The sequence below is a fragment of the Sebastes umbrosus genome, chromosome 2, assembly GCF_015220745.1.
Source record: "Sebastes umbrosus isolate fSebUmb1 chromosome 2, fSebUmb1.pri, whole genome shotgun sequence".
NCBI classification, from domain to species: Eukaryota; Metazoa; Chordata; class Actinopteri; order Perciformes; family Sebastidae; genus Sebastes; species Sebastes umbrosus.
In genome coordinates this window covers 29,322,973-29,346,446 of record NC_051270.1, presented here as the reverse complement: position 1 = coordinate 29,346,446, position 23,474 = coordinate 29,322,973, and the positions used below count along the sequence as shown (strand labels likewise).

At 41.4% G+C, this 23,474-nt stretch overlaps 2 protein-coding genes across 3 annotated transcripts; one reads left to right on the top strand and one right to left on the bottom strand.

The window, feature by feature from the left end:
• Positions 1-1,233: 1,233 nt before the first annotated feature.
• cog4 (component of oligomeric golgi complex 4) lies at positions 1,234-13,372 on the top strand. Its single transcript, XM_037748987.1, has 20 exons — positions 1,234-1,273; positions 1,368-1,617; positions 3,200-3,282; positions 3,393-3,507; positions 3,662-3,836; positions 4,063-4,256; positions 5,862-5,967; positions 6,050-6,207; positions 6,282-6,340; positions 6,426-6,550; positions 6,654-6,772; positions 8,048-8,214; positions 8,310-8,475; positions 9,726-9,788; positions 9,900-10,013; positions 11,138-11,230; positions 11,310-11,393; positions 11,486-11,587; positions 11,831-11,959; positions 12,665-13,372. The coding sequence occupies exons 2-20, from the start codon at positions 1,474-1,476 to the stop codon at positions 12,797-12,799; spliced, it is 2,331 nt and encodes a 776-aa protein (XP_037604915.1). The 5' UTR covers positions 1,234-1,273; positions 1,368-1,473; the 3' UTR covers positions 12,800-13,372.
• A 282-nt stretch (positions 13,373-13,654) lies between these two features.
• On the bottom strand, positions 13,655-23,205 carry gnao1b (guanine nucleotide binding protein (G protein), alpha activating activity polypeptide O, b). Of its 2 annotated transcripts, XM_037749008.1 has the most exons (8): positions 22,775-23,201; positions 22,584-22,626; positions 18,315-18,456; positions 17,545-17,705; positions 17,334-17,462; positions 17,099-17,228; positions 15,443-15,596; positions 13,655-15,347 (listed from the first exon to the last, which is right to left on the bottom strand). In XM_037749008.1, exons 1-8 carry the CDS (start codon positions 22,890-22,892, stop codon positions 15,160-15,162), a joined length of 1,065 nt encoding a protein of 354 aa, XP_037604936.1. In that variant the 5' UTR covers positions 22,893-23,201; the 3' UTR covers positions 13,655-15,159. The 2 variants fall into 2 exon arrangements, with proteins under 2 accessions (XP_037604936.1, XP_037604927.1); XM_037748999.1 differs by having other exon boundaries at positions 17,099-17,462; positions 22,775-23,205.
• Between the last annotated feature and the right edge of the window lie 269 nt (positions 23,206-23,474).

Below are 23,474 nucleotides of genomic sequence, written 5' to 3'. Positions count from 1 at the left end.
AGTTGGAAAATGCTTTCAAGGTGGTAGGTGAGGTCAGCTTTATCCTGAGTAACTGGGATATTGTTCCTGGGAATACAAACTTCAAATACTATTGAGTCTTCTATTGACCTCCAGTGTATTGGTATAGTGGCAGAAGTTTCTGAGGCAGATACTTCAAAACCTCAACAAATAAAACTAAAGCTTCATGACCAAGCAGGCAACAGACCCACTCAAGACAAGAACAGCATAAACTGACATGATAGGAGCCTTAAATCTAGTTCAAATACATATCTGATATCCATTTATATGATCCTTACATGGTCTGTATTCCTAAATTTCATCACAACAAACTTGAGGTAGGGTACTATTATAACACAAGATCACTGGTTGATTTTAGAGGCTCTAGGCTAATATCTATCTATATATACATACAGTATATATATATAAATATATATATATATATAATGCTGCTGTGGCAGCACAGAAGCACTACCTGAGAAGTGCTATTCTGGGTGAAAAAACTGCCATTGCGCATGCGTTATACGTTTTTGTACTAAAACAGTGGAGGCATTAATATAATCCTCGGATGGCAACAGAAGCCATATAGGCACTAGATAGACATGGATTTATTTGAAAGTGTTAATCCACTAAAATTAAAAAACATCAACAAATTAGCCGACCCAAGCTAATATTGTACTTGGCATCCGGTCCATGTATATCATTCAATATTCTTTGCTCTATTTGTGTAGTTCATAACTTACAGAACACTTGACTTGAATATAGATAGGAATACATATAGATATATATATACAGTACATATATATATATATGTATACATATCTATGTATACATAGATATGAATACATATATATATATAAAGTATATATATGTACTGTATATATATATATATATATGTATACATATCTATGTATACATAGATATGAATACATATATATATATAAAGTATATATATATGTACTGTATATATATATATGTGTATATATGCATATATATGTATATATGTATACATATGTATTCATATATATATGTATATACATATATATATGTATACATATATATATATATATATATATATATATATATATGTGCATATATATCTATATTCAAGTGCCTATATGGCTTCTGTTGCCATCCAAGGATTATATTAATGCCCACCACCGTTTAGTACAAAGACGTACAACGCATGCGCAATGAAAGAGTGTTTTTCACCCAGAGTAGGACCTCTCAGGCAGTGCTTCTGTGCTGCCACAGCCCGCCCCACCACCAACAAATGGTAATGTGCATGTTAGAGATGGTCAAGCACAATGTCACAGTCATGCTCGTGGTCACGTTCACACAATTTTAAAAACGTCGTGTCCTCTCTGTAGCCGTAGCCCGCATTACCCTGTGAAGATGCGCTGCCTGACAGGCTGAACCCAGGGAGTACTACCACAGTGTTGACGTTGTGACGTGGTCGTGTATCTGTGTTGGAAGATGGCTGACAGCAGCGGACCCAGCGGACTGGCGGTGAAGAGATGTGACTCTGGCTCTCTCTCCTCTGTCAGTATGGACACCATCTCAGCGCTGACGGAGCTGGAGGACCTGGAGAGGGTTTACCGGCAGCTCTGCAAGGAGGAGGTTAGTATAAACCACCGTTAACCGCAGTTTCTTTGACGTGGACACTCACTGACGTCATCCACGTTAAACTTCCGGTCCGCTGCTGGCTCAAAACAAACACTCCTCTCTGTCAAACTATGGCTGAATGAACACTAAACTATTAAGATAAGGACTTGTCTTCTGCATGTTAAGCTAGCTGGCTGCTGTTCTCAGGGTGAGGGTACCAAACACTTCACAACACCTGTCTAGATACCATCACGTGGTGCATGCAGCCTGCAGGCTCAGGTTGTAACACTGCACAGGTTAATCTGTGACTGAGGCTGCTAGACATACACAGTGACAGCTGGTTGGTACTTAATGAGGCAAACAGTTGAATCTGACTGGGATCTGTTACCATCTTTGTAAGCCCATCCTGAACACATATATAAACTGGGAAAACAAAGTTTGTAAACTTGTGTTTGATGGATTATTTCTCTGTTGTTACAATGCTAATGGTCATTGTGTTTTACATGGTTGGAAAGCCTGTTTATTTACCTTCACAATGATGTCCAACTTGTAAGGATCATGCATTTGTGGGATGAGCAGCACAGCTGATTATGTGGGGAGCGCCCAAGAAAAATTTGCCAAAATGCTCTGCCAATGGTAAACAGTGTATTCTCCTGTTGGTATTGACTCTTGTTTTGAGTTGTTTGGTGGATTGGATGATTGAACTCTCTATCAGTAACAAGGAACAAACAAGACATATTGGCAATTTTACACTTTATTCATTTAATACACCGTCAGGAGACTCAGTAGCGGTGGAAGATCCATACGCAGCCACAACAGCCTGGCACCTCCTCCTCATGCTGCTCACCAACCTGGTCACACGTTGCTGTGGGATGGCGTTCCATTCCTCAACCAGGATTCATTGCAGGTCAGCCAGCGTGGTTGTGTTGGTCGCTCTAACACATACAGCACGCCCAAGCTGATCACAAGTGTTGAATTGGGTTGAGGTGTGGACTCTTGGCAGGCCGTTCCATTCTCTCTACTCTCACATTGTGGAGGTAGTCTGTGATAACCCTGGCTCTGTGGGGGCGAGCGTTGTTTCTTGGAGGATGAAGTTAGGTCCCAGATTGTGGAGATATGGGATCGCCACTGGCTGCAGAATCTCATCCCGATATCTCACTGCATTCAGATGGCCTTCAATGATGACAAGCCTTGTTTTGCCAGTGACATCATTGAGGGAACACACAACCACGCTGACCTGCAACGAATGCTGGTTGAGGAATGGAATGCCATTATAAGGAATTATTCCTTATTTCATAGTCTATTTGGAGATTTATACATTATTATAACATACTTATAAATATATAAATATATATATATATATATATATAAAATTAAGCATTTGAATACTGATTTAGAGGTTGATTACCATGGCAACGGTCGAATCTTCGAAGCATTTGGGTCAGCCCTAGTATTTTGATAGAAAATATGAAAGCAGTTGGACACTGAATAAAGAAAAACAGACATGTTAAAATGCATTGAAGTTGTAGTGTGCTACACAGTATATGTGCGCTGTGAAGAAGATGCTGAACATGCTTTGTTTTCTCCTCTAATACAGAAAGAAGTGGATTGTGAGCTGGACAGACTGGTGGGGCAGGAGGGGACCATTCACACAAAGATGCTGGCGCTGCAGAGGATGGGGTACGTTACATCATTACAGAGCTGTGTAGTTTCAACCTGCACAGTCTGTGTTCTTTAAACAATAATCTGTGTTCTGTTGTGCTAAAAAGCGGTGTCTTTGTGCTCTACAGGCCCAACCTACAGTTGATTGGAGGGGATGCCAGACAGCTGTCAGGCATGATCACATTTACCTGCAGCCTGGCTGAAAACGTCAGCCGTAAAGTCCGACAGCTAGACCTGGCAAAGGTAAATACAACATGTCAAAAACACCTCTGCAAAGCTTATACTTTTCAGCTGTTGCTGACACCGTGTGAGAGGTTTTTTTTATTGGTTGTATTTATGACAAGAATGTTTTACTGGATCGCACACTTTGATCTCTTAACTTATTTTATTCTTGTAGACACGGCTGTATAACGTCATCCAGCGTGCCGACGACATCCTCGATCTGAAGTTCTGCACAGACGGCGTGCAAACAGCTCTGCGTAACGAAGATTACGAGCAGGCTGCTGCCCACATCCACCGATACCTTTCTCTGGACCAGTCTGTTATTGAGCTGAGCAGGCAGGGAGAAGAAAGTAAGAGGCTTCTAGTTGTAGTCATAGTGCATCGCTCAGTATGCAATAAAGTCTGAATCTTATCTAGATCTTATTTGAGTTTTTGCACCATTTTGACATTGAATTTGTCAGATCATTATAGGATTGTAGTTACTCATAAAACATTTATCACTGCACTGTAAGTAGCAATATAAATCACTTGTCTGGGCTTGCACTGTAACTCTGCCAATGCATCATGTCTCCACAGGCAGTGCTGTGGATGCCAGTCTGGTAATGCTGCAGGAAGCAGAGCAGAAACTGAAGGTCATTGTCGCTGAGAAGCTTGATGAAGCTGTCGCAGCAGTCGACATCGCACAGGTGGAGAGGTTTTTCAAGATCTTCCCTCTGCTGGGCCTCCACCAGCAGGGCCTCGCCCGCTTCAGCCAGTATCTCTGCAGTCAGGTCAGTTGTGTTTTTGGTCCTGTTTGTGTGCTTTGTGTCTGAGAATATCTCAAAAACTTGAATTAACTTTGGTGGAAAGACAAGCCATGGACCAGTGAACAGTTGGTCTGTTTATGGTGCGGATCCAGGGACTGTTTTAAAAGGATTTCTTAACATTTTTGTTATTTTCTTTGCTGCAAATGTATTCCTCGGATCACAATGTGCATTTTGATGAAGATCAGATGGCGATTCTAGATCCAGGTGCATCTTTATAATTTCTAAATATTTCTCTATTGAAATAATAGACATAGAGAATTGTGCAGCCTTGGTTGAGGTACACCCGTACATGGTAAATGGACTTGCATTTATATAGCGCTTTTCTAGTCTTCCGACCACTCAAAGCGCTACATGCAGGCGGCTGTGGCTCAGGAGGTAGAGTTGGTCGTCCTTCAAGTCAAGTCAAACTTATTTATATAACACGTTTAAAAAACAATTGACCAAAGTGTTGAACATGTACATAATACAAATGAATACAAAGCAAACAACAAGCCCATTTAAAGCCTTAAAAACAAGCTGTAAAATCTTAAAATCATTCTGGAAACGGACAGGAAGCCAGAAAAGGGAGGCCGGAACTGGTATGTGATCCCGTTTTCTTCATTCACAAGGTTGGCGGTCCGATCCCCGGCTCTTCTTGTTCACATGTCGAGCAAGATGCTGAACCCGATGGTTGACCTGGCAGATCCGCCACCATCGGTGTATGAATGTGTGTGTGAATGAGAGGCCAATTGTAAAGCGATTTGTCCGGTAAGATAGAAAGGTGGTACAATATAAATGTAGTCCATTTATCGTTTGCACTTTCTGAGGGCTCCATATTATTTACTCTGGTAAAACATTTTCTCTCCTTATTGTCCGTTGCTTGTAAATTCTATGAAACTAATAACTTCCTGATCTTGATGTTGCACTCATTGTATCTGGTATCAGAGTGTCAACAAAATACTTGAATTTGTAACATGTGGAGATCTCACACATATTTTTGGGGATTGTCCAAAATTTAAATCATACTGGGAAGGGATTCCTAGAGAAATACTTGCTATTTTGAACATTGATTTACCACTAGACCCATTGTTTTATATTATAGGAGCAATTCCTGACAGTACTGTGGAAAAGAGAAAGGCCTACTTGCTGCATATCCTTTTATTGGCGGCAAAAAAATGCAAACTTTATCTTGGCTCAAACCACCGCTACCCACACTACATCGATGGCAAGACAGGTTAATGAAAGTGTACACAATGGAACAAATTACAGCAAAACTCCATGTAAAGATAGACATGTTTTTAAACAGATGGACTCCTGTAATTGCTTATATTAGACTACCAAAGTATTAAGGTGCTGTACCAAATTAATCGCGACCGAATAATTCCCCGCTTTCTTTTTTAGACTCCTCTCTGTGTGGATGCACATGATGCCGTGATTTATAATTTGAATTACAATGTTTGTTTGCCAAACTCTGAATCGTTCCTTTTTTTATTCCCTGACAAAGCAGCTATGTATACTCTAAATGTAAAATAGTCACAGATGTGTTATGTCTCATTTTTTTCTGTCTTTTTCACACACATATTCTCACAGCTTGCCTCCAAAGCTGAGGAGAACCTGCTCTTAGCTACAGGAGGCGACCTGGGCGAGAAGAGAGCACCGCTGGTCTTTGCAGACACTCTGACGCTGCTACTGGAAGGTGATAAATCAGGCCTGATGATATCGTTTACCTGTGTTTGCTCGGAGTGGACTCCTCTAACGTGTTGGCTGTGTGTTTGCAGGTATCGCTCGCGTCGTTGAGACTCATCAGCCCATAGTAGAGACGTATTACGGTCCAGGCCACCTGTACACACTCATCACTCACCTGCAGCAGGAATGTGACCGACAGGCCCAGAAGATAGTCGACAAGTTCATCCAGCAGAGAGGATACCACAACAAGGTGAGCATCACATCTGAACTGCTCAACATGAGTGTTTTACTGCACCGACTGCTGAACTCGTATCCCTCCTGTAGTTTCAGGTCGTGCAGAGCAGCATGATGAAGAGCGTGCCGGCAGAGAGGATCGAGCCGAGGTGTGTTTGTCTCAGCATCATCCTTGCTCTCATCTATTATTGTCTGTATGGTATTGTTGTTTATGCATCTGTCTCACATGAACAGGGAGCTGGACCCTGTACTGGCTGAAGTAACCCTGATGAACGCCAGGGCGGAGCTCTACCTGCGCTTTTTACGCCGTCGCATGCTGGCCGACTTTGAAGTTGGGGATGCTCAGAGCGTCACACAGGGTAGTTTGACATTAACATGTGGTGATGCATGCACAGATGCCTTTTTGAGATGTGGAGCTTCAAAGCTATCTATCTAAAACATTATTTATTTTTGAACACCCAGAGCATCAGCAGAACGCGGAGAAGCTACTGAAACTCTGCTTGCTGAGCAGGACGATGCAGGAGCTGATTGGCTACTATGTTCCCATGGAAGAGTACTACATGAGAGAGTCTGTCAACAAGGTGAATGGCTCCGTTTCATACAGTATTTGTATATTCGATAAAATAATCTTAAAGGGACCTCTGTAGCCCTCTCCTCATCTCTACTTGAGGCTAGAAGCTTGAGGCTGCTACTACCATGAATCCATAACACACCTGAATCTCTGACCCAACTGTAGGCAGTTAGAGTTGCATTGTGGGTAATGTAGGCACCAGATTTGGACAAGGAAGAATAATGAAAAATTGCATTGATTAATCAATTAGTTTTCAACTATTAAATTAATTACCAAATATTTTGATAATTGATTTATAGGTTTGAATTATTTTTTTAAGAAAAGAAAGTAAAAATTCTCTGATTCCAGCTTCTTAAATGTGAATATTTTCTGGCCTCTTTACTCCTCTATGACGGTAAACTGAATATCTTTGAGCTGTGAACAAAACAAAACATTTGAGGACGTCATCTTGGGCTTTGGGAAACACTGATTAACATTTTATAGACCAAACAACTAATCAATTAATCGAGAAAATAATTAACAGATTAATCGACAGTCAAAATAATCATTAGTTGCAGCCCTAAAATAATGTGTGGAATAAAAAAGATGATATGTCAGGTTCCCCTGCATCAGGTCTGATACTTATTACAACTTTTAAGCTTTATTTTGGCAAAGTATTATATGAAATGAATGGATGTTTTCCTCGTAGATGTGAGATTGATCTGATTCAACTGTTTTGATTAATACCAACCTCAACAATGAAATAACCATGTGGCCCTTTTTAAGAAGATTTGAATATGATATATAACATGCTATGACATTGTTATCAATTAGGGCGGCAACTAATAATTATTTTCATTGCCATTAATCAGTCGATTATTTTGGTCTATAAAATGTCAGAAAATGGTGAAAAATGTCAATCAGTGTTTCCCAAAGCCCAAGATGACGTCCTCAAATGTCTTGTTTTGTCCACAACTCAAGGATATTCAGTTTACTGTCATAGAGGAGTAAAGAAACCAGAAAATATTCACATTTAAGAAGCTGGAATCAGAGAATTTTGACATTTGCTTTCTTAAAAAATTACTCAAAGCGATTAATCGATTATCAAAATAGTTGGTAATTAATTTAATAGTTGACAAGTAATCGATTAATCTGTTAATCGATTAATTGTTGCAGCTCTATTATCAATGCCAAATAACTAATTCAGTGGTTGAACATTTAGGAAAATAACTATTTCATATATTAAATGTAATATTTACTCATCAGAACATATTAAATCTAAACAAAAATTAATTTTCCTCCTCAGGCCGTTACCATGGATACATATGAAAAGGGTCAGCTGACCTCCAGCATGGTGGACGACTGTTTCTACATCGTGAAGAAGTGCATCAGTCGAGCGTTATCCAGCTCCAGCATCGACTGCCTCTGCGCCATGATCAACCACGCCAACTCTGTGCTGGAGTCTGACTTCAGGTGCTCACTCTTTCATTTCACGGTGGACGTATTCAATACTTTTCTTCTCGTCTCATGCATGTACTGTATGTGCCCCGTCTCTCTCCGTCTGTCAGGGAGGTGTTGTATAATAGGCTGCGGCAGGGCTTCCCGGCTACGACGCTTCAGGACATCCAGCGTGGCGTCAGCAGCGCGGTCAGTCTGATGCAGAGCAGCTTACAGCAGGGGAAGTTCAACACGATGGGCATCGAAAGCGCGGAACACGCCAAGGCTGCGTTTCTGGTAAGACCAATAGACAAACACACATATGCCCCCCCCCTCGCTCTCAGACAGTATCCTAGAATTTTAATTTATAAATATAACATGAAATAACAGCAGCAGTTATTTAAGTGAGGAATCAAATTCATTAATAACATCCTAATTTAATTGAGGTAAGTAGTGCTTAAATTTTTTAAATGGCTTTTGGAGGACGCACTACTTAAAAATCCTTTTAACCCGTTTGTCAAAAGGTAAATTAGAATCAAGAACCACTCAAAGGTTCATAGCTACCAGGCGGACCTTAGAAGTCACAATAAATGTGCAGGGGAGGAAACCAGTAACGTATGAAGAAATAGGTGGCTCTAATCTGGCCGTACTACCATCACTACACCCTCATGGTCAGGGAAGTAGTATAAACATTTGTCATACTGTGCTCTTATTGTCTACTTAAAGGAACAGTGTGTAACAATCAGGGGGATCTATTGGCATAAATTAAATATAATATTAATAAGTATGTTTTCTTTAGTGTATAATCACCTGGTGATAAGAATCATTGTGTTGTTGTTACCTTAGAATGAGCTGTTTATATCTACATAGGGAGCAGGTCCTCTCTCAACGGAGTCCGCCATGTTTCACCGCCATGTTTCTACAGTAGCTCAGAACGGACAAACCAAACGCTGTTAACTTTTCCTGCTTGGGCCAAAGTCAATAACTTTACTCGCTGCTGCAATCGCCGCCGCTTTCTCTCTCTCTCTCACTTCACCATTCACTTCCCACACTAAGCACTAAGCACTCTACTCTTACAAAAAATGTCTCTAAAGAGGGACATTCATGTTTTCGCATCGGCCATCGTAGCTCTCCAACACGTTTGGCACACGGGAGAGGCTTCAGTTGGTTGCAATCTCCTCACCTCTCCGCTAGATGCCACCAGATCCTACACACTGGACCTTTAATGCTGTAATACTTTACTGACATACATTAGAACCTCACACCTTACGTGATTGAATTTTGTTAGGGGGGATTGAATTTAATTTTAGTTTATTTTTCAATTGTGAACGAGAGAGATGTCGACCATACCTGGGCTGTGTGTGGGTGGGGGTAGATAAGGTACTTTGTTTGTTTCCCTGTTTGTCTGTTGTTCATGTGTATTTGTTTATGGGAAAATTCCTGTTTTTCTTCAATAAAAACATCCTAAAAAATAATAATTCTTCAGATTATATTTATAGAGAAAGAATGACACTGAACAATATTGTCTCTTTTTCTCTCTGTCTCAGGTGACTCTGAATAACGTTGAGGTGTGCAGTGAGAATATCACGACTTTAAAGAGGAACCTTGAGGTAACTTTCACACCTGCGCGAGCACTCTGCATCTCTTCTATTCATCCTGTCATTTATAGTCGACCTCACTGCTCGGAGATTTACTACTTCTTCTGATTTATTTCCTCGCAGAACGACTGCTCCAAGTTGTTCAATCAGGGCGCCGGCTCTGGAGAACAAGCCAAGATTGAAAGTTGTTTGTCCGACCTCGTCAACACATCCACCAAGTTCAAGGATCTCTTACAGGTCAGAAACACACACACACACATTGATCAGGGCTAATCAGCTGAGAGTTGTGTATTTACTTATTTACAGTAGGTGCTACACAACAGGGAACAATTCAATGTGTTTTTTTTAAAGGGTTAGTGTCTAATATATTTATTTATTACACGGCTTTGTTGAATCCTCGATTCTGATTGGTCAATCACGGTGTTCTGCGGTCTATTATTTGTTTATAACAGACCATTGCTATGTATAACAAACTGTTGCTATGGGCGCAGTTCTGATGTCGGACTCTGGCGGACCGTTTTCGTGTAAAATTATTGATTTCTTCAGTAAGCAGCCGTTTAATAAGCGGGTTAATGTACAGCTAGCGGGTCATTATTGTGAAATAAACCTGCATCACCCTGTCAAGGTTTATTTCACAACAATGACCCGCTAGCTGTACATTATCCCTTACATAAATGTTACTGGCAAAAAAAATAGGTACAATCCAACTTTGTTGAGGTTATATTTTGGCTATTCAAATCACTGGTCCCAAAGACTATATTTAGTATGATAAAGAAACACATGCCACATTTGAAAAGTCTTGAAATTTGGTGCGGACATACTTTGGGCAAGTATCTAACAGTACAACTTAGATTTTTTTAGATCACATGAAAAATCACACTTTTATCAATGGTTAAAGTCAGGATTTTTGTGAAATGGAAATGGAATATATAGATGGCAGCCCTGTGCATGTGTGTGCTGAAAATAATGAAAATCCCTACATTCTTACTGCTTATTCTAGGGTATTTCTACTATGTTTTAAAAAACAGTAGTCCCATCATGTGCCCAAAGACTAAATATAGTATGATAAGGAAAACTCACTTTTCAGCCAAACGGGTTGACCTATTTTGAAAAATTCTTCAGATTTGTACTTCGGCCAGCCCTGAGAACACTTCCACTAAAAGAAATTTAAAATTTCAGTCGCGGGCACAAATGGGGTAAAGAGGAAGGATGAAAACCTCCTGGCACAGTTTGAATTATTTTTATATCAAAGTAATACAAGACATGTATCTGAGGTACCTGTGGTACTATAAGCCTCTTTGTCACCGAGTGTCCGCCGAATGTCCAAAAGTCTTATACACTGATGTTTTTTTATTTCACAGGAGGGTCTGACTGAGTTAAACACAACAGCCATAAAGTCTCAGGTCAAACCGTGGATCAGCAGCTTCCTGTCCATCTCACACAACATAGAAGAGGTAACGGTCTCAGAGTGGTGAACAAAAATAAACCAGAGGTCATAAAACGTGTCGCTGTAACAGCTGGTGTTCCTCACAGGAGGAGTTCAATGATTACGAAGCTAATGATCCCTGGGTGCAGCAGCTCATCGTTAACTTGGAGCAGCTCATGGCGGAGTTCAAGGTATCTTGTCTGAGCAGCTCTGGCTATAATATGAATATTATATATGTATCCTTCTTCGTTATTTAATAAACTTCTGTGTGTCTCGTCACCAGACGGCCATGTCTCCTATCATCTACGACACACTGACCAGCCTGATGACCAGCCTGATATCCATCGAGATGGAGAAGACCGTCCTCAAATGCTCATTCAGCAGGGTGAGGAGCCGGGCTCGGCCACAAGGTGGCACAGCGCACCCTCTCTGCATCACACTGCATCACATCACTGACACATGATGAAAAGCCTCGAGCACTGATTTATTAATGAGTCCAGAAAGGCCTGCAGCAGAGGGTGCCTCCTTTTGTCACGATAGCATCTTCCTATTCCGAGCAGAGCGTTTACAGGAGTAAATGTTTGCACAACATGAAGTCCATTCACTGTTTTTGACCGTTCTGTTGCAGCTCGGCGGGCTGCAGTTCGATAAAGAGCTCCGGTCTCTGGTGGCGTACCTCACCACCGTGACCACCTGGACCATCAGGGATAAGTTCGCTCGTCTCACACAAATGGCCACCATCCTCAACCTGGAGAGGGTAATTTAGATCTCCTTACACACACACACAGAATGATAATATTTATGCCCGTTTACACCAGCGGTGGAATGTAACTAAGTACATTTACTCAAGTACAATTTTGAGATACTGCACATGAGTATTTCCATGAAATGCTACTTTATACTTCTACTCCACCACATTTCAATTCGAAATATTGTATTTTTTACTCCACCGCATTTATCTAACAGCTTAGGTTACTTTACAGATTAAGATTTTAGATATAAAACACATCATGATTTTATAAAATATGATGCATTGTTATAAAATAACTACTGACAAGATGTAAAGCAGTTAAATTAGCTCCACCTCGACCAACTACAACAGTCAAATGGGGCATCCAGGTGGCCTTTGGGTCTAAAGATGTTAACCATGAAGCTGAGCTGGACCAAAAAAAATTAAAAATTACTAGTGAAATGCAAATTACACATTAATGCATCAATAATAATAATAATACGTTAAAATAACATATAGTTTAACACTTACAGGGGCAATTTTCTGCATTATGAATACTGTTACTTTTGATATTTATTATCGAGAAAATAATCAACAGACTAATCAACAATGAAAATAATTGTTAGTTGCAGCTGTACATTTTGCTAAAGATACATGTAATTTTCACAGTATGGTATCGCTGATGTGAATACTTCCTCCTAGTTTACTCACATGTACCTATTTGTACTGCAGGTAACTGAGATCTTGGATTACTGGGGCCCAAACTCGGGCCCTCTGACGTGGCGGCTGACCCCGGCGGAGGTGCGTCAGGTTCTAGCGCTACGTATCGACTTCAGAAGTGAAGACATCAAGAGGCTGCGACTGTAACTCGTGAACCACTCCGCTGGTGCAGTACCCGCCTTGTGATGCTTTGCACTAAAGAGCTCTGCACAATCCAGGTTTAATCCATGTTTCTGTAAATGGACGTGGGCAGGGCACGGCCAAATGGTCTGGGATTTCTTTTTGTCTGAAACAAAAACGCTCATCCTGGAGATTTCAGTCGGGTTTTCAGTCTGCCTTCTGCTCCGCGCCCGGCTCATGTCAGTCTGAGTTACAGCTCAGCTTTTAGGGGCATGGTCTGTGGTTAATGGTGAACCTATTTGATATGAATGATCTGTAAAAATACATGAGAATATTCTGTAATTAAAGAGTGTAAAAGTGTCACACGGGGAGTTCCAGCGTTTTAACCTGTAACTGGCTCTGAGAAACGAGGACACACTGGGACCGAGCAGTGGAGCTCTGCTGCTGTCAGTGAGACAGAGCAGTAATGAACATCATACCCATTAAACTGACAGAAGCAGGTCAGACAGCTGATCCAGCCTAGTCATTCAATATATGAATAGCTCCTTGTCTGTAATGATGGAACACTTTTAACCTAATAAATTGAGAGCCGCTCTGCAACGCCTCTGATCCCTGCCATCCGCCACATTTCACGAAGTGCTGCCCTATTGCCATGCAAGACCTGTTCCCAATCTTTTATACATATTTCTGACACTAAATACAAAGCAATGAAGCATTAAAAGTGGTCCATTCTCATAATTGTCAGCCTAATTTCTCGGTCTAACCTTAATTCTCTGCACAGATTAAAGCAGGTCAACTTTTCACAGAGAGGACGCGGAGCTGATGTTTGTCATCAGCCCTCTTGCCTCCGTCGGCAGTAATCAGACTCACAAACAGCAGGAATAGTTAGGAAAAGTGTGGCTTTAATGTAAACACAACATTCGATTGGCTCAGCACAAACATTCCACATGAGAGCAACCAATAAACTACCAAACAGGATGGGGGTGCAGCACAAAAACATTCACAGTAAAAAAAAAAATCTGGTATAATCATAATATATATACAGTACGGTGCTTTTAAGGTGAGAATGGAGATAGGATATGGGGACTGATATGTGATAGATAAGAGTATACGGGGAGGGGAAGATGAATGTCTGGGTGCACAGGTGAAAATGGAGAGCTGTACTTTGTTCTCTGAAAAGAGAAACGTGACAGACGGGGGGTTGTGGGGAGTGGGGGGAGGGATAATGGTTCCCTGTTTACTGATCAGGGGAGACGAGGGTTGGGGGAAAACCCCGCGACTCCCCAGACAGAGGCTGCCTCAAATGATATTGTTCTCGTGCAGTCTTCTACTTCTACACAGATTCACATCGAAGGGTTAAAGCACCACACGGAGAACAAGATGTCATTGGAGGGCTGCGTTCTACCCTCTGAACCGTAGACAGGTGTCGGTGTACCCCAGCTTTTCATGTCAGGAAATAAATATGTGGCACGGGATTTCAGGAGGTAGAAGGAGGCATGTAGGGCATGAGGCTTAAATAAATAAATCATTCGATGATAATAATAATAATCTGTTGCTTAAATAATATTAACATGATTTATGATCTGTCCTTCTCAGATGGTTGGCACCGATATGACGTTTTCTTGTTTTTTTTTAGATATCATTGGCTGATAGGCATTTCTTCACGCTACAGGAGGCCAATGGAAATGGGCAGCCACTCTGAACAGAAGAATCCTCTCATTATGTGTGAAAGTAAAACAGAGAGTGGAAAAGACCTGCAGGCTACTCAGTCATGTGTGGGTCTGAAGGAGAGGGGAGCTTTGTCCCTTCTGAAAGTTAAAATAGCCTCCTTCCCAACCATGACCCTCAGCCACGAGTACAGCACCTCCCCAATATCATCATCATCAGCTCCACCTTCACACACACACACACACACACACACACACAGCAGCTGTTCAAACGGAGCACAACAGGCTATATTCAGTACGGATAGAAACGCCTCGAGACTTGCACATGAAAACGCCACATAAAGGATGGGACAATAGTCCAACGCCGTGGTTTAAAATTACATTGCAAACTCCTTGAGTTTTGCAAAAACGAGGCTCCAGCTGAATACAACCTTGGTGCTGCCCCCTCTGACCTTCGCTGTTGTTGACAGTCATCAACCAAACATGAAACATTCAGCTCAAAAAACACATTTTTATAAGACAAAACTGGGGGTTGTATACTGAAATCAAAATGAGAGGAAGGGAACAAATCATGGCGATAATCCAGTGTGGTGTCGGACGGCAGCTCTTTGGGTCCATTTGGACATGTAGAATTACATATTTATGTGTTTTAAGTATCATCAAAATTATCATTATTAACACCTCATACTCTCCATGACAACCTCTGTGCTTGGCCAGGCCTCAGTATAAGCCACACCCTCTAAGGTTGTTTGCAATAATGATGTCAGTGACGGCATCAAACACTACCTGGATGTTTCCTGTGTCTGTGGCACAGGTCAGGTGACAGTAGATCTCCTTATTGGGAGAGCGGTTCTTACTCTCAAACTGAACCTGAATATATGCAGTAGCATCGTCGTAAGTATTAGCACCTGGAGACAGAAGAAACAAGAGAAGAGCGGAGAGCATGAAGGAACAGCGTTCAAGCACTTTGTGTGAAGCAGCTCTGCGTGAAAATGAACCTCACCTGTGTATTCTGGAAAACAGATCGTCAGCGGTGACTTCTTGATCTTCTCGCCAAACAGATCCTTCTTGTTGAGGAAGAGGATGATGGAGGTGTCGATGAAGAACTTGTTGTTACAGATGGAGTCAAAGAGCATGAGTGACTCGTGCATGCGGTTCTGCAGGAAGAATAGATATGAGGTTGGTGTTGGTGTGAGGAGAGGAGCCTGGAGCGGAATAACTTAATATATCACTATAAATCACTCCGTCAGCAGCGGCTGATAATGTGTAACTGATAAATACCAAAGCGCTTGTCTGTGGGAAACAATATCACAGCAGCCATTTTGACAAGTCCCAGCCGGATAAACACAGGTGTAATTGATCAAGTTAATTATGGTCCTGTTATATTTCGTGTCGCAGCTGCTCCAGTGAGCCAGCATGCACAACACCAGGACCCTGGCCCACCTAAATGGAACAGGGCCACAATTAATGTTATTAATCACACACCTGTGTTTACCCAGCAACCACATGTCAAAATGGCTGCTGTGAAAAGGTCCTGTTGTGATTTTACACATTTATCTTTCAAAGTTATTGAATATCAACGAGGAACAGAACAAATAAAAAACATTTAAATTACTAATATGTTTTCTGTTAACCCAACCTGAGAAGCACCTGGCTGACCAAACAGGAAGAAAGTAAGGAAAATAATCAATTTAAAAAATGAATAATTTCATTATTTGACAGTTTATTAGAAGCAGTAGTTTCACTGTCCGTCCTCCCCAGGACATTGAGAGACAAATTGGGATATATGAGAACTTGTGCTGTATAACTATGTTTGACTTGACTTGAGTGCAGAGAGAAACACGTCTTTGAGATATTTCTATGAAAATGGAGAAGTGAATGTAAGATGTCTTCAAATGGGGTCGTGTTTACCGTGTTCATGAGAAGAGTCCATATGAACGCCCCCCTCATGTCGTATTCATGACCTCCTAAGTGGAAAGATTCTAAAAGCTCCGAGTTCACGAGTTGTGACGTGTTTGTTGTCAGAAATGGCGGAGGCCTTGGAAGTACATTTTTTCAGTTCACAATAAGTTAATATATTACAATTTTAGTTGAATGTTTTTTGTGTAATTGTGTAATATGTCGGATGAAAATGTTGATATTCCCAACGGCCTCATCTTTCTCCTCTGTCATTATGCCTTTACATTTACTGCATTATGTTACCCGCTTGCTAGCTTGCTAAATTGTTAGCCTCTGTGGCTTCTAGACGCTGACAGTAACCTTAATATTGCTGTTGCTTAGCAGCGGTGTTCTCACGACTTAACCACTTGAACGCCAAGCATATCGTGTGCACGACTTCCCATGTTGTTAACACGAGTTCACGAGTTTCATTTGATGGCACCAGAAGGCACAAAGAAATTTACCGGCTTTGTCAATCCGTAACTATCAACCTTTAAGATACATTTTTGGGCATTTTGCCTTTAATAGATAGGTAACAGTAGTGTGCAGATGGGAAACGGAGAGGGAAAGAGACAAAAGTCCCCGTCCAGAATCATACTGGTGATGTCACAGATATATCTGAACCACTAATGCAACCAGGACGTCTTTAATATCAGTGAAAGGTCCCACAGTGAATTGTGCACCAGAGGGATTCAGACTGAATTAACTGAGTCACACTTACAGTTGTTTCATCTTCGTGGAGCACCTGGTCGTATCCGCTCAGGGCAACGCAGAAGATGATGGCTGTCACATCTTCAAAGCAGTGGATCCACTTCTTCCTCTCTGACCTCTGACCCCCAACGTCAAACAGCCTGGAAAAAGTGCAAGAAGTCAATTGAGCTGTAATCCCTGAACCTAATCTCACCCTAAATGCCAACAACAAAGGGCCAAGTCGTCGTGAGCTGCATGTACGCCACCTGAAATGGAGGTTTTTGAAGGTGAAGTGGGTTTCGACGATACCGGTGGTCTTCACTCTGGTTCTCAGGATGTCCTGCTCTGTGGGCTGGTAGTCTGGTGCCCCGATCCGGTCTAGACTGTCCAGGTAGCTGAAGATCAAAAAGAATGTGAATTAGACGACTGGTGATAGCATTTTAATATGGATTCTTATAGTCCTGTAGCTCCACTTACTATTGAGCGGAATCGTTAAGTTGGTATTCCCGGGCGCGGCTGAAGCACTCCTGAGTCCCGGCGTCGGTCCATACACGAGTCATAGCAGTGAGGAGCTCTGCAGAGTACGGCTCTGTGTCCTCCATACGAGTGACCACATCGCAAACCAGCTTAGCATCCGCCTGCACGAATACATAATATAAGATCAGGGAACAAATTTATATCTGTGGATTTTATTATTGATCACCTGTTGTAAAGGTGTTGTCATCAAATATTTCTAAGAGATGTCTGATTTCCTAAAATGACAGTTCTAGGGCTGTCCTCGACCAAAGAAATTATTAGTCGACTAACACGTACGATTTTGTCGACTTATCGATTTTGTTGATTTCATCTGTAAAAACTGAGTTTCTCCTCAAAGAATCACACAAAAACACCACTTTAAATCTTGTGTTTACCAGAGATGTGCTCACAAATTCCATGGAAATAAGTCATTCAGCATGAAAAAAGCATACAAAATGACAAATCGACTAAAGAATTGTGAGTTAGACCAAAACGACCCATTAGTCGACTAATTGATTAAGAAGGGGCCGCCCTATAGACAGTTCCAGTTTGACCAACATCCAGTCTATGTGAGAGACATCAACTAGATGTCTTAACCCAAACAGATGTTGTGATTTATATCGACATCATTCTCAAGTCCTGCTTTGGCACTATCACATTTCAACCCCTAAATATGGATAAAAATCTCCAGAGGTGGACATGTCAGCTGGAGGGGGAATGCGAAGACTAACTTTTCTGTCCTTGTCTCCAAACTCGATGCCCAGTGAGTCCATGGCTCGGAGGATGGCCGCCAAGCTCTGGATGGTGTTGCTGTAGACGACGGGCTTATACTGCTTCACATCATCCCCAGAAAAGCCATCTTCATGGATAATCCTGCAGGCGCACACAGATATTAGTACAAAGACACAAGCGTGGACTAAAGAGAGTAAGTCACACACATCCATATGTTCCTGCAGACCTAAATAACTGTCTTTTTTTTTTTTACATGTTCTGGCAGAGCCTCTCTCTCTCGTCTTCCCACCATCTCTACCTAAAACGCATCTGTAAGTGTGTCCGTGTATAATGGGATGAGAATTGATCACAGTCTGTGATGTGTAATTGGACAGTAATGTGATATTTAAGCCATTTATAATTGATGGTGGGCGATGGAGTGGAATCAGTCAGAGCACTAATCAATCACACCACACAGAACTGTTACGTTCAGTACGACACAGTTAAACTCCTCATAATCCGGTCGACCTTAAATTATCCATCAGCGCACCCTCTCACCCTGAATCTATAAAATAGATCAGTCATAACCTCCTGACACGTTTAAACTGCAGCGGCTTCTCTTTGGTCTCCTCCTCTGTGATCACTGGTTGACGTTTGATGAGGAGAATAGACAAGAGATGATGGTTTTTAACCTTATTCACACAAATATGTTTTACAGATGGCCACCTCTACTAACATCATAAAAATGAACAGTTTTATGACATAAAAACCTTCAGGGGAGCAGAGGTGCAGCCTCACACGGCAAAGGCCATTAATTTAGGGCTGCAACTAACGATTAACTTTTATTATCAATTAATGTACCCATTAATTGTTTTGTCTATTAAAATGGTGAAAATGCCCATTTTGATTTGGTGATGATGTCTTCAAATCTCTTATTCCGTCCGACCAACAGTCCGAATCACAAAGGTATTCAATTTACTATTATACAAGACAAGAAAAGCATTAAATCCTCACATTTAAGAAGCAGGAACCAGCGAATGTTTGGGATTTTTGCCAAACAAAAATGACTAAAGCCTTTATTCAACATGAAAATAGATGTAGAATAATTTCTCTGTCAACAAACTAATCGGTTAATCAACTTATATTTTGTGCGTTCAGTAGATGCACAATGCTTGTGGGCCTCACAAGGCAAAGACAGAAGTTTATATTAATGTGCAGTTAAAGCTGCAACTAACAATTATATTCCTTATTGATTAATCCTTATTGATTTCCCTGCTGTGGGGGCTAATAAAGGATTATCGTATCTTATCTTATCTTATTTTATCTTAAAATGTTCATCACAATTTCCCAGAGCCAAGGTGTCATCTACAAATCTGTCATTGTGTTTAACCAACAGTCTGAAACCCAAAGGTATTCAATTTACTATCATGTAAGATAAAGAAAAGCATTAAATCCTCACATTTAAGAAGCAACAACCAGTGAATGTTTGGGATTGTTGCTAAATAAAAACGACTAAATAATGAAAATAGTTGCAGAATATTTTTTCTGTCAACAAACCAATTGATTAATCAACTAATCGTTTCAGCTCTAAAATAATTGTGACTACTGTTTAGGTGCTTAGGGGGGAAACCCCAGAAGAGGAGGGGATCTTATTTTATATTTTGTGCGTTCAGTGTATGCACAATGCTCGTGGCCCTCACAAGCCAAAGACATACAGTTAAAGCTGCAAAGCACAATTACATTCCTTATTGATTCATTTGCACATTATGTTCTCGATTCATCAATGAATTGGTCTAAAACGAATTTATTAAAGTAGTTAAAAATGCTCGTCACAATTTCCCAGAGCCAAGGTGTCATCTTCAAATCTGTCATTTTGTCCTACCAATGGTTAAAACTCAAAGATATTCAACGTGATATCATAGAGAGGTAAGAAAGCCAGTAAATATTCACATTTAATAATGAATGAATGATTTTTTTCCTGCTTTTAAAAAAAAAAAATGACTTCAACGATTAAGAATTTATCAAAAAATGTTGCAGATGAATTTTTAATTCAACGGACTAATCATTTCAGCTCTATTATACAGAAGGCACGATTGATGAAAAGTGATCGATCACAGTTTAAAAATAGACACTACTGACATTTCTGCAGCACGTCACCCTCAATGAAGTTGTTCCATTCATATGATCCAAACATCAAATCTACTTCATTATGTAATGTGTACATCTTTGCAGCTGTGGGACTCAGTTATTATAAGTTACATTTTCTGACCATTAAAATATCCAATTTGCAAAAAAAAAGCACCATTTCAAGGTATTTGAATAAAGTGCTTAAATAAGGTGGGAAATATATATAAACAAAAACATCTATAGCGAGGAGACTGACAGTGTGTGGTTTGGTTTGTATTATTGCAATCTGGCAGTGATCTGTGCTGCAAATGCCAGCATAATAAAAAAAAAGGTAAAACCGGCCGTAGGTTTTAAAAACCATCACATTGCTTCTTAATGAAATCTGTTCCCTGCACCTCAAAATTTCTTGCGGCCTTTCAGACTCACTGCAATGAGAGTGAAACTACATCAGGTGTCAACCTTTACCTGCACATCACGTGATGATGACGATGATGATGATGAGTGGACATATCACAGCAGAGCATGTTAAACTTATAATATCTAAACGTTATGACCCACACTGTGCATGCTGTACATCCATCCATCTGCTACTTTCTTATAGGCTAAAACAAACCCTGAAAGGTATATTTGTAAACACTATTTGGGCATTTTTATGAGAGCTACAAGTTCTTTTTAACATGCTCATGGAGCATATATACTGTATATTTGTATTCTGGGGGTATCGTTCCTATATGCAGAGGGTAGTTTAGTTTATTTATTGACTACACTGAGGGCGCTTTATATTTTAATAATTTATTTATTTATTGTGTTGAGTTGAATGTGCTACTTATATGAGAACTATTAGGATTTTAAGAATTTTAAACATGCACTATCTACCTTTAAACATGCACAATCTACCTTTAAACATGCACTATCTGCAACCAACTTGGACTCTAACCACTGGTGCACTTTACACTTACTTTACACTATACATCCTATATACCACTTTATAGACTGCACATATGTACATATTACATTTATTTATTGTACATACTACATTTATTTATTGACGGACTGCACACACTATGTTCACCCATTCACTCTGTATCTTTTATATCTCTATTATTTTTTTATTTTACCTCTCCTGTGTTTCACTCTTGTTTGCTGATGTTGCTGCTTTGACACCTGAATTTCCCTCTGGGGATTAATAAAGGTTCATCTTATCTTATCTTATCTTATTTTGTACTCTTATTACCTTGTGCCTTTTCTACCTTTTTTCTTTTCTTAAAGCTGACTCTGTGTAAACTGCTCAGAATTATAATATACTTATAGGTGCAAATGGCAAATAAACTCTTGCATCTTGAATCTTTGAGTTGAGGGCAAAGCAAGAGAGAGCACAGGGAGGGTAATGAGGTGAAGAGGAAGAAGAGGAAACAGGGCATGGAGGCAATAGGAGAGGAGAGGAGAAGGGAGGAGGGAGGGTGCACTGCAGGCCAGGATGCAGAGAGAGAGGAGAGAGAGAAACACTATGGGAGATGTTTCCACAAGACAAAATCTAGCCTATATAGCATACACAATGAGCCATTCCTGCACTGAAATATCTCTAGAAACTTAACTAAGAGGTTTATAGAGAGAGGAAACAACAACAGTGATTTAAAAAAAAAAAACATCAAAGAGTGATTTATAGCTTAGAACAGAACAGAGAGGATGCAGGGGGGGTTTTAGATGCCATATTTCTGCGTAAATCCGCTTTATAGAAGCAAAGTACTCCCGGCGATATCGGGCACTTAAAGCCATTAAGATTAAAAGCAGAGGTATTCACTAATGGAGTGACCTCAATGTAACACACGTGAACGCGCACAGAGAGAGAGAGACAGGAACAACACCCAGTCACAGTTAAAACCCCCGTGTTAAGTACATTTCAGCACCCAGGCACAGTGAACAGCACCCTGGGGCCTCCTGCTCCTGCTCCGCGGTAGCCTCGCTGTCATCAGGCCGCAGGAGGTGCTCTAGTCCACGGCTCTGCTCCTCCAGGCTCTACGGCCTCTCTCTCTCTCTCTAGAGAAACATGGCGGCTCAACCTGCTGCCTTATAGCTCACTCACATATATAAGGGCGGGAGGAGGCGCAGTGTGGGGCCTGTTCAGCCGGTAGAGACGGTTAATAATAAATAAAAACACTTACTTCATCTGTTTGACGATGGTGCTTTTACCGGACTCTCCTCCGCCTGTAAGAGAGAACAGGAGAAATCAGTACCACGGAGAGCAACCTCCACCACCGCCCATCACCATCACAACCACCATGACAACCACCACCAACGGCCACGGAGCTCCATGGCCGTTGGTGGTGGTGGTGACGGTTAGTCTTCGTCTTACCGAGCAGCAGCAGCTTGACGTCCTTGGCGGCCACCATCCCGTCCTCCTTCAGGTTCCTCTCGATGGCCTTGCTCCGGTCCAGAGCTTCGCGCTCCTCGGCGCTCAGTGTACATCCCATGTTTCCAAGGCTGAGTGATCAATCCCGTCCTCTCTCCGTCTCCGTCGTCCTCTCTCCGCCCTGTCTCTCTCTCTCTCTCTCCCTCTCACCGACGACTCTCTCAATCACTGCGTCGTCTCTCCTCTAACCGTTAGAGCTATAGAGCTAGAGCTCTCCGCTGCTACAGCATTAAGGGCCCGGATGGAGGGCAGAGAGAACTAGCCGAGAGGAGCCGGTAGAGATATAAAGGTTGTGTTTTCTCTCCGTCTCCGTGTCTCTCTGGCTCTCCGTGTGTCCGCTCTCAGAGCTCTCTGAGGGGGGCTGGGGGGGTGGGGTCGATCTGCTCGAGTCTGCGGGGCTGGGGTTGTTGTTAGGCGGGGAGGAGGAGGAGGAGGAGGAGGAGGAGGAGGAGGAGGGGGGGGAGGAGGAGGGGGAGGAGGCCTGGAGCTCTCTCTCTCTCTCTCTACAGTCTCTCTACTGTCTCTCTCTCTCTATTCAGTCTCTCTCTCTCTCTGCAGTCTCTCTACAGTCTCTCTCTCTCTATTCAGTCTCTCTCTCTCTCTACAGTCTCTCTCTCTCTCTACAGTCTCTCTACTCTCTCTC